General features: G+C 48.4%; 1 protein-coding gene across 3 annotated transcripts in view; it reads right to left on the bottom strand.

The window, feature by feature from the left end:
• Syne3 (spectrin repeat containing nuclear envelope family member 3) overlaps positions 1 to 17,971 on the bottom strand; it is an 83,190-nt gene that overhangs the window by 42,974 nt on the left and 22,245 nt on the right. For 2 of the 3 annotated variants that reach the window (XM_076921272.1, XM_076921270.1), the window contains exon 2: positions 5,889 to 6,046. In XM_076921272.1, the coding sequence (XP_076777387.1) occupies positions 5,889 to 6,032 (144 nt within the window). In that variant the 5' untranslated portion in view covers positions 6,033 to 6,046. Of the gene's footprint in view, positions 1 to 5,888; positions 6,047 to 6,690; positions 6,829 to 17,971 lie in introns of those variants that run through there. The other variant, XM_076921271.1, reaches the window with a different exon arrangement.

Here is a 17,971-nt window from a genome sequence, read left to right as displayed (position 1 = left end):
GGGATGTGCCTGTCTCACCCCATATCATGGTACGAGCAGGCCAACCTCTCAGAATTTCACTCAGAAGAAAGCACATGCAGGCAGCGAACATCGCCGTGTATGTGTGATTGCAATGGGTATGTAGCTATGAAGTGACACCCTCAAGTTATTGTGTCAGAGGTCATTGTGGTCCCCACCCAGCGAAGGCTCAAAAGGAGTCATACTGCTTTGCCCTTGCTCCAAGGTCCTGCTCCCATGGGTGACAGCAATTCTACAGTCCATTCCTGAGGGGTGACTCCCTCAAGGACACCCCAGAGCCTTGCCTCCATCCATTCTATCTGTCCCTGGTCTATCTCTCCCAGGCTCTTTCTCCAACCCCCCTCTCCTTTTAACTTATTATTTGTGTCTGTGTGCATGTGTGTGTTGTGTGTGGGTGATTGTGGGTGCATGAATATCCCAGTACACATGTAAATTCACGCGGTCAGGCTTATGACAGCTTCAGCTCTCAACTCGATATAACTTAGACTCATCCAAGGAGTCTCAACTGAAAGATCTCTCAGAGCAGATTGGCCTGCAACCATGCCTGTGAACGAATTGTCCTGAGTGTCCATCGATGGGGGAGGTCGCAGCCCACTGTGGGCGGCACCAATCCCTAAGCAGTGGGCCTAAGCTATAAGAGAGACAGAAAGAGAAGCAGAGAGCAAAATGTTCTTCCATGATTGTCCTTCAAGCTCCTGCCTCAACTTCCTTTAATGGTAGATCGTGACCTGGAAGTCGTAAGGCAATCAATCAGCCCTCTCAGTAGCTTTTGGTTACATGTGTTATCATAGCCATGGAAGGAAGCTGGAACACACGCTAAGCCCCTTTACTCTTCTGATACACTTCATCAGCTTCTGTACCCATCACCTCTCAGGACTGCACTGTCATAGATGCTCTCTGCATCTTTTGTCTCCTCTGGCCTTCGGCTTCTCCGAGAATGAGTGAGAAGCACGGCAGGCAGTTAACCTCACTATTGTCACTACTAATTGATATTATTCACAGACATAAGCTTGGCCTCCTATGAGGTGGCTGGACATATTCCAGGGCCATTTATGGACCAGAAGATCACTCTAGGGTGATCTTCACCATATGACTTTTGTACACCAGACCTGTGAGAGGAAGGTAATTGTTACAGACAACACCACGATTGCAGTAATCCCCACGTTAGCATGGCGCCTGGCCCAACTGCACCAGCCATCAGGAACTGTCCACTATCACTATAATTTTTTGCAGACAATAGAGTCTCTTTATTTTACCCCCTTTTATTACTGCCTACTTACTTGGTTTGCCGGCAGCTCCCCCTGGCCTAACATCAAGATTAGTTGTCAGTTTTCATACCCGGGACAGCCTGGTTATCTCTGATCCTTCTTGGTGGATGGAGAAGGAGACCCCCTGACATTCAAGTGTAGGCCTCTCTGACAGTGTGAGATCTCTGGCAGATCACAGGGCTACTCTATGCAGCCCTTTCTTTCCAGTGACAACACAGCAATTCCCTCTGTGTCCAACAGACATCCCGTTTTTAACCACATAGACAAAGCACGCAAGTAAACAGTCTGTCAACTGTTGCATGGTCAGACCCTCCCCCAACACATGTAAGTAGTCCCCACCCCATCTTCTTGGCTCCATATGATAAAAGCTGGCCAGGCTGACGTGACATGATTGTCATGATGACAATATGGAGACTTCTCCTCACACATGTTGTAAAGAGTGAAACTTCAAAGAGTCCCCTCCCCTTAGCCCTGTCTCTGTATGGGACAAAGTGAAGTGGAGAGTGGAGAGCATCCTTACAGGAGAGAAGAGGCTCTGTTTGTTCTATGGGGTGCCAGGATGTGGCAAGCCACCCTCTCTGGGCAGTGGCTGCATCAGGGCCTCAGATGAGAGCCCTTATGTCCCATTCGGTAATAATCAGCACCAAGGAAGACAGCAATACCTCTAAGGTAGGCTGAAGATGCAAGAGCCATTTGTAGAATGTTCCAGAACAGTAGTTCTTAACCTTCCTAATGCTGTGACCCTTTAATACAGTTCCTCACACTGTGGTGACCCCCAGCCATAATATTACTTTTGTTGCTACTTCATAACTATAATTTTGCTACTGTGATGAACAGTAATGTAAATACCTGTGTTTTTCGATGGTCTTAGGCAAACCCCATGAGAGGGTCATTTGACCCCCAATGGATTCACCAACCACAGGTTGAGAACCACTGCTCTAGACTGAGCGTCCAACGTGCAGGTTCTGTTCCCAGAAGTCCACCACTGGGAACAGGGTCTTGCAGCATGGCGGTTATGAATTTTTTTGCCAGGCAAATATTTGATCTGATTAATAACAAAAATTAAGAGACGGCATCTCTCATGGCCAGATGTATAAAGGAGCGTTCACAGTCCTCAGACCTGTGAGGTGGATGGATTGCTCACTCATTTTATAGCTAAGCATGCCGAGGACCTACAGGAGCCAAAGACTAAAGCGACCAGAAAGTCTCCTAGGTCCCTGAGTCCCAGTGGACTCCACTAGCCTTTGCAAACCAAGAGACCCTTTAACTTGGGGGGAGAAGTAAGATTCAACCTCCTGGGCCACATCCTTAAAGGACTTCCTCGACTTTGAGGTGGTAAGATCAAAGTTCTCTTCCCAGAAGTCAACCTCCCTACCCAGTGACCTTGCCTTTGCCCATCCATCTTTCATAGGAGAGGCACAGACTGAATTTGGGGGATCATGAAAGCACCTGAGTCTTTCTACTCTTCCCAAGCATCTAGGTGCTTCCTCAAAAGGGCAAAGGGGCTGGGTGGTCCCAGAAGAGACAGGACACCTAGCAACCTCCCTTCCCCAAATTTGCAGGCTTGCCCCTCACCCTCACCAAGTGGGAAGAGCCATCTGCTGCGCCCTGAAGGGAGGAGAGGCTGAGGCCACAGCAAAGAAAGAGGGGCCAGAGAGAAAGAGTTGGTCCCTCTTTCCTCCACTCCCACCCTGACAAGGCCTGAGGGCTCCATTCTGTCCACTCAGTACAGGACCCCTCGCCTTCAAGCAGGGATCCCAGGGAAGTCTGGCAAGAGGCGAGGCAGGAACAGCAGCCTCACTCTGATGGTTCCAAGCAGCTGGTGACAAGAATGGGGTGCCAATTAGATGACAAGACTTAATCAAGGGCTTTCCCTCAACCCAGCCAACACTAGCTGACCACCAGCTGGGCATGGTGCCAGACATTGTGACCCATTCTAGGATTCACAGGCAGGACAGAGGGAGAGCTACAGATGCCAGAATCAGAGACCTTGTTTAAAAAAAAAAAAAAAAAAAAACCACCAGGGAGCTCAAAGAAGAACTGGGAAAAATCCAAGAGGGCTTCTTGAAGGAGGCAGCATTGATGGCCACAGGAATGGTGCCCACAACTGGGGAAGGAGGAGGAGTGAAAGAGGAGAAACAAGACATAGCTGGGGATGCTCACAAGCCTCTGGAAGCCAGACACCAGCAATGCCAAGGTGCCCTGATCAGGAAGGGCCTAGAAGCTGGTGAGAAATCTGAGGATGGGGCTCAAGCTCAGGACCAAGAAGGCTGGGACTGGAGAGTGAACAGAGTGGGATCTGGGAGCCTGTTACCACAGTATGGACCCGTCCCAGTGTCCTAGCCACAGGACAGGCAGTCCTCTCCCCAATTCCATGGCTGTGTGCATACACAGACACACACATATACAAATACACATCTAGACACACGCACACACACATATACATATATACAGAGACATACAGACCCACAGATACATACATTCACGTGTGCAAACACAGACACATACATACACATACAAACATACAGATATGCATATGCACAAATACACAATACAGAGACATACAAACATACATAAATACAGACAGACACCACACACAGACACATACATACATACACACGGACACATATATACACACAGAGACATGCACATACAAACATACAGACAGATATACACATGCACATATATAATATACACACTGACCCCTATATACATACACAGAGATACACATACATATATGTATGCACAGATACATACACATAGATACATATACACAGAGACATATACATACTAGTTATATAGGAAGATATATATATATATATATATATCACATATACACAAACAGACTCACACATGCACACACAGATACACACACACATATATACACACAGACACATACACTCAGATATACACATATCGACATACACACACAAACATCAGACACACACATATACATACACACACATATATACATAGATACATATATATGTACCTAGAGCACACACATACACAAACATAGACACATAAACACACATACACACAAGCACATACAACAGATACACACATATTCACATACACTCACACACGCTCACAGACACACATGTGCACACACAGACATGCATATATACACACAGATACACACAGAACACACATACAAACATACAGATACATAGAAACACACAGACACACATTTGTACACATAGACATACACACCAGCCTGGCCAACAGCCCCCTCCTATGTCCCTCTTAGCCCTCACAACTTGCCAGCTGCAAGGTTTCAGGTGACAGGCAGCTGAGGAAGAGCACTGGAGGACAGCAGTGATCTTGGCAGCAGTGATACCATGGAGGGAATACGGTGGCGATGGGTGAGGGGCGCCCGGAAGCTGGTTGGGTCAGAAAGGACTGGCTACTTTTCATTTCACATGCTTACTCGTGGCAAGCCCTGGGTATTCTGAGATGTAGTCCATGGGCTAAGGCTTAGTGACAGGAAATGGAAGAGGAGCATGTCGCTTGTGAGGGGTGACAATGGGGGGAGGGAGGTCATAGATATGAAGGACTTCTAACGCCAGATGAAGCTTAGCTCTGTAGAGTGAAAACCATAGCAAGTTTTAGAGGAAAACATAAGACTCTTCAGATGGCTAATCTTATCTGTCAACTTAACTGGATTGAGAGCCTGGGAGACTGGAAAAGCACACCTCTGGATACATCTGTCACCAAACCAACATGTGTGTCCTAAGAAGCCAAAGCATGTTGGATCCCCTGGAGCTGGAGTCACGGGCAGTTGTGAGCTTCCCGACATGGGTGCTGGGAACTGAACTTGGGTCCTCTGAAAGAGCAGCAAGTACCCTTAACTGCTGATCCATTTCTCCAAATTCCCCCACCTCTGAAATTTTGTTTGTCTGTTTTTTTGTTTTTTTTTTTTTTTTCTTTTTTTCAAGACAAGGTTTCTCTGTGTAGCCCTGGCTGTCCTGGAACTCACTATGTAGACCAGGCTGGCCTTAAACTCACAAATATCTGCCTGCATCTGTCTCCCAAGTGCTGGGATTAAAGGCATGTGCCACCACTACCCAGATATTTTATGTTTAATTATGTATATGTGTATGTATATGTTTATGTGTGCACGTATGGTGTGCGTGCGTGCGTGCGTGCGCACAAATGCCTACAGAGATCCCTTACAGCTAGAGTTACAGGTGGTTGTGAGCCAGCGGACATGAATGCTGGGAACTTAATTCTAACCGTCTTCAAGAGCCATATGCATCTCCTGCCTTGAACCTGCTTTTTAACCCTCCCCACTGAAGGAAGAAGTGGACCAATCCAGACCAGCAGAAACCTTAGATTCAAGGAGTGGGTACTGAACAGAGCCAAGCCTGAGCCAGCAGGGATAGGGGACCCTCCCAGATGTACAGATGCCCACCCTGGGATGGAAGGGACAGAATATAGGCTCTGTCTCTTGTGACCAAAGTATGAATGAGTAGCAGTCATCTTGTGGAACTTTCTGGAAAATCAGCCTCAGCCCCAGACCACCTGATCAGAATGTATATTTAAGCAAAATGACCAGGACATCCAACGCCATAGCGCCAGCAAAGCCAGGCCACTGCCTACCTCTGTCTCTCGCAGCCTCGCCTCCAAGGCCGCTCGGGGCCCCTTCGTGTTGTCATTGACCTGAAGCTGCTCCTGTACCACCTTCATCCATGCCTGGGCATCCTCCACGCTCCTGTCAAAGTCTTCCTGGGGCTGCTGAGTCATCGCACCTGTGAAAGCTGGGAAGGGCCACATGAGGTCAGGGGCTACAGAGATAGCCCAGGCAGCCGGCACAGCATACCAACACCCCGCCCCCATGCTGTCCAGCATACCAGTGCCCCATCTGGCACGATTGCCAATCATAAGTGTCCAGAGCTAGAAATGGGCAGGGAGAAAGCAGGTCTAGCCTCTACTACAGGAATAGTAGGCCGATAAGAGACATCCCCTTCGCATGTCGTCTCTCTGTCCCTTTCTCTACCTTGGGAGCTGGGTGTCTCCTGTCTGTATTTTCGGGCCTTCTACAGGAGACTTTCAAAGCTCACAGACAGAAGGCACAATAGAAAATGGGCTTGACCCACGCCCTCAACTGAAGAAGCATGGCCTCTGGCACCTGCCGAACCCACAGAAACCCAGAACACTCCTGAAATTGACGTGGCAAGGAAATGGCCATCGGAGCTTCCGCTGTCCCCACTTCACACCAGCCTGGGGATCCAGCAGTCCTTGCATGTGTCCCTCCATGGTGGGGAGATGGGGCTCCCCACAGACCCAGGCAAACAGCTGCCACAGCCCCTCTGATAAAGCCCACCTGTTCCCTAGTGACACCTGCTAGCTGGGCAAGCCACCCACCCACCCCAGTCCCCTTGGCTGGGCTGCTGCTCCTCACCTCACCCTGTACTGTGAACACAAGTCTCAGATTTCTCATTCCTTGTTCTTAAAAGCCCACTAAGCTGCGACAAAACTCGTCTGTATTCCGGTGCTACGTTACGTGTCAGTTGACAGCGACTAGAGCCTGCTTTGGATTAAGGTTATTTACATCCACATTCAATGTAAAGGGATTGGGTCTGACTTATCTGCCAGCCTCCCATGATGCCTTGCACAGTAAGCCCGAGGGTGCTGGCAGAAGCAGCCCGGAATGGGGGTACACGCCATTAAACACCACCTCGGTACCATTTTCTCATTGTTTTGTTTTATTGAAGTGCTGGGGACGGAACACGAGGTTATGTGTCTGTTAAGGAAACTCAACCACTGAGTTGCATCCCCGCCATGCTATTCAAAATGGCAAAATGCTTAGGACATGAGAGTACAAGATAAAATTCTAAAATATCACATACCTTCTTCCATCTGTAAAAAATGTATTTAATTGCCGGGCAGTGGTGGCACACACCTTTAATCCCAGCACTTGGGAGGCAGAGGCAGGTGGATTTCTGGGTTCGAGGCCAGCCTGGTCTACAGAGTGAGTTCCAGGACAGCCAGGGCTACACAGAGAAACCCTGTCTCAAAAAAAAAAAAATGTATTTAATTGTATCACACACACATAATGAAAACAGAGGGGAGACTCTTTGGGATGAGGAAAGAAACCACTGAGGGAGTGTACTGGGTGGGGGTGGGGTAGAAGGGGTGTATGGGATGGGGGTGGAGATCTGGGAAGGTAAGCATGAGAAAGTGAGTGATGTAGGAATCCATATATACCATGGATCATGAAATTATTCTGCATGCTAACTAAAAAAAAAGTCAATAAAATAAAGTGACTAACCGAAAGGAAACTGGAAGCCACCTGCATGCCCAACCACAGGGACTTGGTTGCATGTGCTGTGGTATATGGCCTGCTTGTGCCTGAGACTCCACAGCTGCCCACAGAATGCAAACTTAGCAGGAGCTTGTGACTGGAAAGGCTCAGGATGTAATACCAAGAAGTGAGGCAAGATTATGTATTTAAAAGCTACAACCCTACGTCTCAGCACTCAGGAGGCAGAGGCAAGCAGGTCTCTGAATTCGAGGCCAGCCTGGTCTACAAAGTCAGCTCCACAGCCAAGACAACACAGGGAAATCCTGTCTCCAAAAGAGAGAGAGAGAGAGAGAGAGAGAGAGAGAGAGAGAGAGAGAGAGAGAGAGAGAGAGGAAGAAGGAGGAGGAGGAGGAAGAAGAAGGAGGAGGAGGAGGACAAGGAGGAGGAGGAGGAGGAAGGAGGAAGGAGGAGGAGGAAGAAGAAGGAGGAGGAGGAGGAGGAGGACAAGGAGAAGGAGAAGGAGAAGGAGAAGGAGAAGGAGAAGGAGAAGGAGAAGGAGAAGGAGAAGGAGAAGAAGAAGAAGAAGAAGAAGAAGGAAGAAGAAAGAAGAAGAAAGAAGAAGAAAGAAGAAGAAAGGAAGAAAGGAGGAAAGGAAAGGAAAGAAAAGACCAGCCAGACCACCAACACGGGGCTAAAGGGATAGCTCAGCCATTAAGAGCACTGGCTGCTCTTGTACAGAACCTGAGTTCAGTTCCCAGCACTTCACTTCACTGTGGCTCACAACCACGAGTTATTCCATTTCCAGGAGTGTCTGAAGCCCTCTTCTGGCCTCCACAGGCACTGTATGCATGTCCACAGTATACAGACATACATAAAGCAGAAATAAAGAAACCTTTTTAAAAATTCACCTCTAGGGCCGGGCAGTGGTGGCACATACCTTTAATCCCAGCACTTGGGAGGCAGAGGCAGGCGGATTTCTGAGTTCGAGGCCAGCCTGGTCTACAGAGTGAGTTTCAGGACAGCCGGGACTACACAGAGAAACCCTGTCTCGAAAAACCAAAAAAAAAAAAAAAAAAAAAAAAAAAACAAAACAAAAACACCTCTAAAAAGAAAAAAACAAAAACCTCTCCACTTACATAAAAAGACTTGGGACTCACCATTACTGGGTCCATGTGACTAAGGGTGGAGGGTGTGTAGAAGTGGCTTCTCCCATGGGAAGAGTCACTGTGGCCTCAGAAGCCACTTGGCTAAGAGCATCCATCCACAGGTGGTTAAGATCACCACTGAGGATCTTTTTCCTCTCTGTATTTGTATTTATTTTGTAGTTATTTTTAATTACATGTGTGCATGTACGTCTGCGTGTGTACACATGAATGTGGGTGCCCGCGGAGTCCAGAGGGGGTCAGAACCTATGGAGGTGGAGTTACCGGTGCTGGTAGGCCTCCTGATGAGGATACTGGGACTCGAACTCAGGTCCTTTGACAGAGCAGTGCTTGTAACCGCTGAGCCGTCATCTCTGTAACACTGTCTTATTTTTAATCTCACATTTTGTGAAAATTTTCAGGAAAGAGCAACCATCATTTTACAACTAAAAAAAAAAAAAAAAAAAAAAAAAAAAAAAAAAAACAAAAACAAAAAAAAAAAAACCTTTCTGAGCATGACTAAGTCGCTCCAAAAGCCTTGGCCGGGAATCTGGCTGGCCCCCCAATCCCCATGGCACTGGGTGGAGGAATCTGTGGCAGACAAAGAATCGCAGACAAAGGCCGTGCCAGCAGTGCAGGGCCAAAGGACACGGGCATGGGTGGGTGGTGGAGGGCAGGCGCTGCACACTAGGAGTGGCTGCTGCTAATCCAGAGCTCAGCCCACAGTGTGTTGTTTTTCTTTTAGAGCTGTTTTGACATTTTTCTAGAAACTTAATACACACCCACAGCCACTCCCTGCTTTTTTTTAGAAATGTGCCTTCACGTGTGCTAACCTCTGCTCCCGTTCTTTGTGGCTCCGAACTGCTGTCTAGTTGCGAGTCTGGTATAGCTTCCGAGAAGTCTGCTTTCCTTTTTTTTTTTTGCAAGGCCAAGAATGCAGGGACAGAAAAATCATCCCCATGGCCTCAGAAGACGGGAGTGCCCTCCTGATTACCAGAGCAGTGGGTCTAGCAGAACCCTTTCAAAGGCAGTGCTTGTGGGCAGAAGTATGCTGGTTTAGTGACCCAGTAGTGCACTTCAGAGCAAGCAGGGCTTAGGCCAGCATCCAACGGCACTCATACTGACTGGGTGAGGCTGCAGGCAGAGGTCAGGGGATCTGAACCTCTTGGACAAAGCTGCCAAGGAATCTCATTAACCCAGCGCCTAGCCCACCTGACGCTGCAGCCCCAGCAGTAAATAAGCAGACACAGCCCTGCAGCACTCAGGATGGACAGCTGCCACAGGGCATGTGAGCCCGCGGGAGGGTCAGGTCCTTCTCAAGTGCAAAGAGGTTAAGAAAACCAGCCATAATATGACCCAGTTACCAAATACTGAAAATCAAATTTTGGACACCCACACCCACTGCCCCCCCACACACACACAACTTTATTAACACCGTAAATCACATGATCTGAACCACGGATCTTATAACTCCCGTGTAACTCTGAAAGAATATTGAACGCAACCAACACTCGGAGACATGTGCAACAGCTGCACCATAAACTAAAAATACACGGGACAGAATGCCAGGCCTGCTCACAACAGAGGGGCTTTGCTGCTGTCTGTGTAAGCACCAGAAAACCATCAGCTCAGGGTCAAGTGGAGGGGAGGGTGGAGTCAGTTTCCCATCTACACTTGTGAGCCCCTGAGCTCTATCCTGGGGTCCCCAACACTACACAGACCCCAGGTGACAGCCTGAAGTCTAGCCGATAGAGAAGGCAAGAGAGTGTAAGAAGCTGACAGCTGAAAAGTTAAACAAAAGGCTGGAGAGATTGGCTGAGGGGTTAAGAGCATTTATTGCTCTTGTAGAGGACTCAGGTTCGGTTCCCCTAACAGGCAGCTAGCAACTTGGTAGTTCACGACTATTTGTAACTAGTTCCACCGGATATTTGTAACTAGTTCCACCGGATACAATGTCTTCTAGTCTCTGTGAGCACCAGACACAAACACAGTGCACACATATAGTTGCAGGCAATCACTTATATACCACCCTAGCTTGTCAATTTGATACATTTGGAAATAACTAAAACCCAAACGGCTGGATACACCCATGAGAGTGACCCATTTTTAAGATCCACCTTTAATCTGGGTCATACCTTCTGCTGGTCACCTTCTCTCTCTCTCTCTCTCTCTCTCTCTCTCTCTCTCTCTCTCTCTCTCTCTCTCTCTGCTTGCTTGCTTGCTCTCACTCTCACTGGTAAGTCCATTCCTTCACTAGCATTGGAACCTACTTCTTTGGGATCCCAGCATATACTGAGGACCAGCTGAGAGACATCCAGCCTCATGGACTGAACAACTACTGGATTTTGAACTTTCTGTGGGCAGGTACTCATTGTTAGACTAGTTGGACCATAGTCTGTGAGCCACTCTAATAAATCACATATATATTATGTGTCCATTATATACATTATATAATAAGTATATGTAATATATGCACATATACATATATATGCACATATACATATATCTTCAACTCCCAAGTAGAAATAGTATTTTAAAAAGAAACTATGCTCACTCTAACATGTTGCACATTTTATGAAGAACTAGAAGGAGCTTGAAGTTTCCCTACATAGAGACAGCCGGCAGAGGAGGGCCATTGAACACAGGAGATGCTGAGCACAAGATAGAGATACTGAGCCCAGAGGAGGGATACTGAGCCCAGGGAGGGATGCTGAATACAGGGGAGGGATGGAGGGATGCTGAGTACAGAGATGGATACTGAGCCCAGGGGAGAAATGCTGAATACAGGGGAGGGATGCTGAGTACAGGGAGGGATGCTGAGCACAGGGGAGGGATGCTGAGTACAGGGGAGGGATGGAGGGATGCTGAGTACAGGGATGGATGGAGGGATGCTGAGTACAGGGATGGATGGAGGGATGCTGAGTACAGGGAGGGATGCTGAGTACAGGGAGGGATGGAGGGATGCTGAGTACAGAGAGGAATGATGAGTACAGGGAGAGATGCTGAGACAGGGAGGGATGCTGAGTACAGGCTAGAGTTTTTTAGCACAGGATAGAGACACTGAACACAGCACACCTTACACACCTGTACTGAATTTACACACTGTGCCCATAAATGTGGGTACTATTCAGCATCAATTTTAAAAACATAAAATTAAATCAAGTTTTAAAGGAATGCTTTCCAGGTTGGGAGAGATGGCTCAGAGGTTAAAGGCACATACTGCTTTTGCAGAGGACCCAATTCAGTTCTCAGCAAGCACATTGGGTGGTTCACAACCACCTGTAACTCCAGTTCCAGGAATCCCACACTTTCGGCCTCTGTGTACACTGTACTTATGTGTACATACCCACAAACACACAAAATAAAAACAAAATTTTTAAAAATGCTCTGAAAGAATCTAGTATATTCCAAAAATATTTTAAGTAAATTTATTACATGCTCTCTAGCTTTCAAAATTAATAAACATCCTTTTCTTCTAGTTTTTGACTGCTTTTTCAATCTATATTTGTGATTTAGGTGTCCTTTGAACGGTTTACTGAAGGTAATTCAAAGCTTCCATATGGGAATGGAGCAAAGGAACCAAGGTGCCACTACAGGATAAAAGGGACCCAGAGAAAAGGAGATGGTAACACCATCCATCAGACCTGGGGTGGAGGTGGCAGGCACCGGAGACCAAAGGAAAGGAGACGTTGTAACTACAGGACGCCTCGCCCAGCATGACAGCCTACTGCAGCAAACTCCAGCCTTCTCCCATCTTAGCCCAGGCAGAAGCCAGCACACAGAGGAGTCTGGGCAGTGCAGCCAGCCCTCAGGGGTTGGCGCCCCTATCAATATGCTGGGTAGTTTTGTGTCAACTTGACACAGCTAGAGTTTTCTGAAAGGCGGGAAACTCAATTGGGGGCAGGGGGAAACACTCTGTAAGATCCAGGTATAGGGCATTTTCTTAATTAGTGATTGAAGGGGGAGGGCCCAACCATTGTGGATGGTGCTATCTGTAAACTGGTGGTCCTGGGTTCTATAAGAAAGCAGGCTGAGCAAGCCATGGAAAGCAAGCCAGTACCCTCCTGTGGCCTCTGTATCATCACCTGTCTTCAGAACTCTGCCCTGCTTGAGTTCCTATCCTGGCTTCCTTTAATGATGGCCTACAGTGTATAGACCCTTCCCTTCCCTCTTGTCTTTGGTCATGGTGTCTCATCACAGAAATAGAAAAGACAATGGCATAGGCACAGATGGAGTGAGGAGAGGCAGATGGGAGGGGGTTGGGTCAGAGCAAAGCACACTGTCCACTTGAAGGCTCCCTGTACCCCGAGTCTAGACCCCAGAGCAAAAGGCTGAGCTAGTCTTGCAGGAAGGGCAGAGTTCTTGGCATTGGCAAAAATGCCTAATCTGGTCTCCTGCCAGCGTGGCTCCAAGTCCTGTCTCCTGGGTTCAATTAGACCTCCTTCCTCTCCCTTCCTTCTTCCAAGCTGATGTGGCAGGTGAGATTCCCTACTGACTCTACAGTGCCATTGGTAAAGCACTGTGCCCCTAGCCTCAGTTCCCCTGTGCTGGTTAGTTGGTTTTTTGGTTGGTTGGTTTGGGGGTTTTGTTTTGTTTTGTTGACAAATGGGAAGAGGGAACATCATTTGAGGAAAATGCCTCCATCAGATTGACCTGTAGACAAGTTTGCAGGACATTTTATTAATTAATGATTGGTGTAGGAGAGAGAGTCCACCCTGGTCAGGTGGTCTTGGATGGTATAAGAAAGCAGGCTGAGCAAGCCATGAGGAGCAAGCCAGTGAGCAGCACCCGTCCATGACCTCTTCTGCATCAGCTCCTGCCTCTAGTTCCTGTCCTGACTTCTTTCCTTCATGACGGATTATAACCTGTGAGTCAATCAAACCCTTTTCTCCCCAAATTGCTTTTGGTGGTGGTGTTTATCACAGCAATCAAAAGCAAATTAAGACAGACAGACAGACAGTCAGACAGTTACACACACACACACACACACACACACACACACACACACCCCTAATGTCCCTTTGTAAAGTTCGCTGGGCATGGCCTGCAGTTCTGTTGGCCTTCCAGAGATGCAGGCCTCATGGAACCCTGCTCAGAACTGAATCATATTGTGTTGAGGACACCCCTAAACCATGACCATACCCCCTCAAATAAAACAAGGGGCAAAGTCAGGCTTTCAAAGTAAAGCACATGTCTGGCATTATTGGGCTTATTCTGCAGTGAGAAGTGGAATCACTGGCCCAGGAGTGGTGATTCCAGCTTCATGGTGGTTACAGCCACAGCCAGCGCTTCCAGGACATCCTTCATTTGCCTGGCTCCATAGCAACAGTTCCCAACCTGAGGGTCATGACCCCTTTGGAACCATTAAAAAATAGATATTTACATTATGATTCATAACAGTAGCAAAATTACAGTTACAAAGTAGCAATGAAATGAGAAACTGTATTAAAGGGTCTCAGCATCAGGAAGGTTGAGAAATACTGTTCTAGAGAAAGAGTTTATAGTTATTTGTTTATTAGAGATTATTACACAGATTCACGCAGACACAGACTATTCTCCTTACTGTTAAGAAAACTGGGGTTCACAGATACTAAGGATCCTGCAACCAGGACTTGAACCCAGGACAGCCCAGATTTTAGCCCTGAGTGTTACACAGCTTGCCTGCCTCTGCCTGTGCTGGGGCCCCACTGAGAGCAGCCAAGTGATGTGGGGAGCTGGGGCAGCCAGCCCTCTGTGAGCTATCTTCAGAGACCTGGGTCTCAGCTGAAGAACTTTGAGTTTGGCACACACTCTGTGGGGGCAGCCAGGCTCCCTCAGGCTTGCTGTACTGAATGCTCTCACCCTTGTGCCCTCCCATCTGGTCTACTGGCACTTCGTTCAGGAACCCAGAAGGTATGTGGGGATCATGACAAGGAGAGCTAAGGTCCTTCGGTGGCTTTCTGAGCTGTTACATCTCAGTGTTCCTGCCCAGTCACCCTAGCTGGCCCACCATGAACTGATCCTGAGTCCTAAGGGGCATGCTCTCCAGGCTGTGACTCACCAGTGACTCAGTCCTTCCCACCACACATGGTTCCCACCCTTCCATTCTCTTTCCCTCTGGCCTCCAATACACAGATAGAATTTAATTATCTGAACCGCAGCTGGTTTTAATCCCAAAGCTTCTCCAAGCGTGCTGTGGGAAGGTTCCCTTCCTCCGTGCTAAGGGGGATGGCAGAGGATGCTGCAGAGAGACCATTGCCCAGAGTACCAAGGGGATGGTCCTTGGACCTCTCTCTCATCATGTCTACAGAAGGTGATTCTAGGAATGGAGCCTTAAAAAAGGAGGGCCAAGGATTCCCAGAGAGCATGAACCGGCCAGGCACCTGCATGCTGCCTGGTTAACCTTACATCACGCCAGGGCAGTAGAATCTAAAGTGTGGAACGTTTGATCACATCTTGAAGGTAACAAGACAGCAGCAAGCAGGCTCAGGGACTGAGTGAAATGCACCCAAGCTTTGGGCAGGTCAACTAGCTATGAGGTCAGCCCTCCACGTCCATGGCTTCCAGATCCATTGATACAGCCACCAATGATACGATCCCACTATGTAACCTTGGTTGGCCTAGAACTCACCATGTAGACTAGACTGGCCTTGAACACATAGATATCCTCCTGCCTCTGCCTCTGCCTCATGCCAGCGAGAATGTGAGCCACCATCCCTGGTCTCAGATTTTTCCTGTTGCTATTGTTTGAGGTTTCATTTGAGCTGAGCACAGCAGTGTATACCTGCACTCCCAACTCTTCAGAGATGCAGGCAGGAGGCTCAGGAGTTCAATGTCATTCTTAGCTATAAAGCAAGTTTGAGGTCAGCCTGGGCTACGTGAGGCCCTCTGCCAGCACCTCTCCATCACCACCACCGCCGCCAATGATAAAACTCTTACATTTCTCAGCTAGCAGACTCCTGCAATCCCGGCACACATGGGGATAAGGCAGGAGGATTACTACAAGTTTCAGGCTTTCCTGAGCTACAGAGTGGCTTTCAGGTCAGCCTGAGCTGCATAACAAGACCCAGTCTCAGTGGGTGTACACACCCACAGGTTCTATGCCATTAGCGAGGTCCAACACATTTTATATACGGGACTTCAGCATGGATGAATTCTGGATCTGCTGGTTGGAGGCAGGGTCCTAGACCCATCCTCCAGGGATACTGACATATGACTGTCAGCGGTTATAGGAGAAGCCGTGCTCTGAAGGAGAGGTATAAGGCTCACATCAGTTAAAGCCACTGAGAACATGGGCCAGCAATTGCTTTCAATAAAGCACTCTTGGGATTAACCTTCCTTCTATCATAGATAAACAGTCCTTAGCCATGAAAACTGGCTACTGCCGGGGCCACCACTGTCCCTGGATATAGGCTGACTATACAATACCATCTCCAAGGAGCTGTCCCAAGCTCTCTATCCATAGGCCTAGGCTGGGGGATACCAAGATCCCTCTTGGAAAACTCTACATTGGCAACCCAAATGTAGGGGGCTACTTTGGGCACCCCTGGTGCAGGATGGGGTTCTGTGGATTTGGGTATAATTAGCGGAGGAGGACTGCCAATCACAGGGGTCCTTAAGGGTTCCTGCCGCAGGGCCAGTTGCTGACAGAGAGTGGGCAGAGGTGGTCTGCAAACATGGGACTGGCTATCTAGTGTAGGCAGATCATGCTGAGGTGAGTGTTGGGGCCATTGGGGCCTGGCTGAGATGTGGAATGCCCCATGCCAGGCTGATGCCAGCCACTCGACACAGCTGGCCTTTAGAGAGGGCATGTTAAATACCTGTAGTTTACACTGAAGGAGGTGATAGACACACACACACACACACACACACACACACACCATCTGAAGACCAACTATGCTAGTGCCCCTATCCTCAAACCCCTCAGAAGCCTTTGGAAGTCCTGCTGAACCAAACTTCCAGAACTTAACTGTCAGTTTCTAAAATAGTGAGGCAGGAGCTAGAATGATGATTCAGCAGTTAGGACCACTTCCAGCTCGGGCAGTCTGACTTAAGTTAGATTCCCAGCACCCACACAGACTCAGGAGCTTCTCTAAGTCTGGTTCTGGGGAACCACATGCCCTCTTCTGGCCTCTGTAGGCACTGCATGCACAGATATGCTTGCAGGCAAAATATACCAATATACATAAAAAATGTATATTTTGCCTGCAAAATATAACCAAAAAAAAAGACTGAATGGAGCAGAGAGAGAGAGAGAGAGAGAGAGAGAGAGAGAGAGAGAGAGAGAGAATGAATATGAAGTGCGTGAGTGTGCAAGTACATGGTCATGTGTGCACATAAATGAGTCCAGAGGTCAGAGGTCAGAGGTCAGGTCTAGTGTTCTTCAAGAGCCATCTCTCTACCTTGGTTCTTGAGAACAGGGTCTTTCACTGGCCTGGAGCTTGGCTGAGTTTTTTCCTTTTGTCTGTGGAGGGGATAGGGGGGATGAGAAGAGAGAGTGTGTATACACGTCAATGTGTCTGATGTGAGTGGAAGCCAGAAGACAACCTTGGTATTGTCCCTCTGGGGCCACTCCCCTTCATGTTTGTGGGCACTGGTCTGGAATTCTCCAAGGATGTCAGACTGGCTACCAGTGAGACCTGGAATCTGCCCACCACCACCTCACCACTGCTGGGTTTACAAGCCTTTGCCTGGCTCCCATGAGCCACTGCTTCAGCCATGGATGTACACACCTAAGTACTAATGAGCATTTGAAGATGACCGCGGCTCCAGGAGGGCAGGGCTCATTCCAGGTGTGTGCATATGTGTGGGGTGAGGGGCTAAGACAGAGACAGAACCCAGTCATAGTCCACCGTGGCCCCCTGAACTCTGCCCTACACCTCAGCCGTTTCTCTTCCAGAACACAGAGCGGGCTTCCTCTTTTGGAGGAAGACAGAGTACACACAGCCAGGCTCTAAATTCTAATGTATGTCACTACAGGAAGCGTCTAGTGGATACTGGAGAGTAATTAATACTCCTGAGTGCTGTTCTCCATCTCCCCAGAGGCACTGAAGGTCCCCTGAGGAGCTGGCTGCTCTCCCAGATGGCAGGGCTCCCTGATGTCACCTTCCTGTGGCAAACATGTCTCCCAGACCTAGAACTCCCAGAATTCTTAAACTCCAGCTTTTGTTGCCTCTGCTCACAGCAAGCTGTCTCTCCCATCCCCGGGAGAGCTCAGTAATTACTCTGAGGAAAAGGCACCAACAGAGTCCCATTTGCAAAGCATGGTCAGGGGAGCAGATGAGGCCAGAAGCCTTTACTCAGGGTACCACCCAGAG

The sequence above is a fragment of the Arvicanthis niloticus genome, chromosome 23, assembly GCF_011762505.2.
Source record: "Arvicanthis niloticus isolate mArvNil1 chromosome 23, mArvNil1.pat.X, whole genome shotgun sequence".
In the NCBI taxonomy this organism is placed as follows: domain Eukaryota; kingdom Metazoa; phylum Chordata; class Mammalia; order Rodentia; family Muridae; genus Arvicanthis; species Arvicanthis niloticus.
Note: the sequence above shows the minus strand (reverse complement) of the source record. Positions and strands in the feature narration are given on the sequence as shown.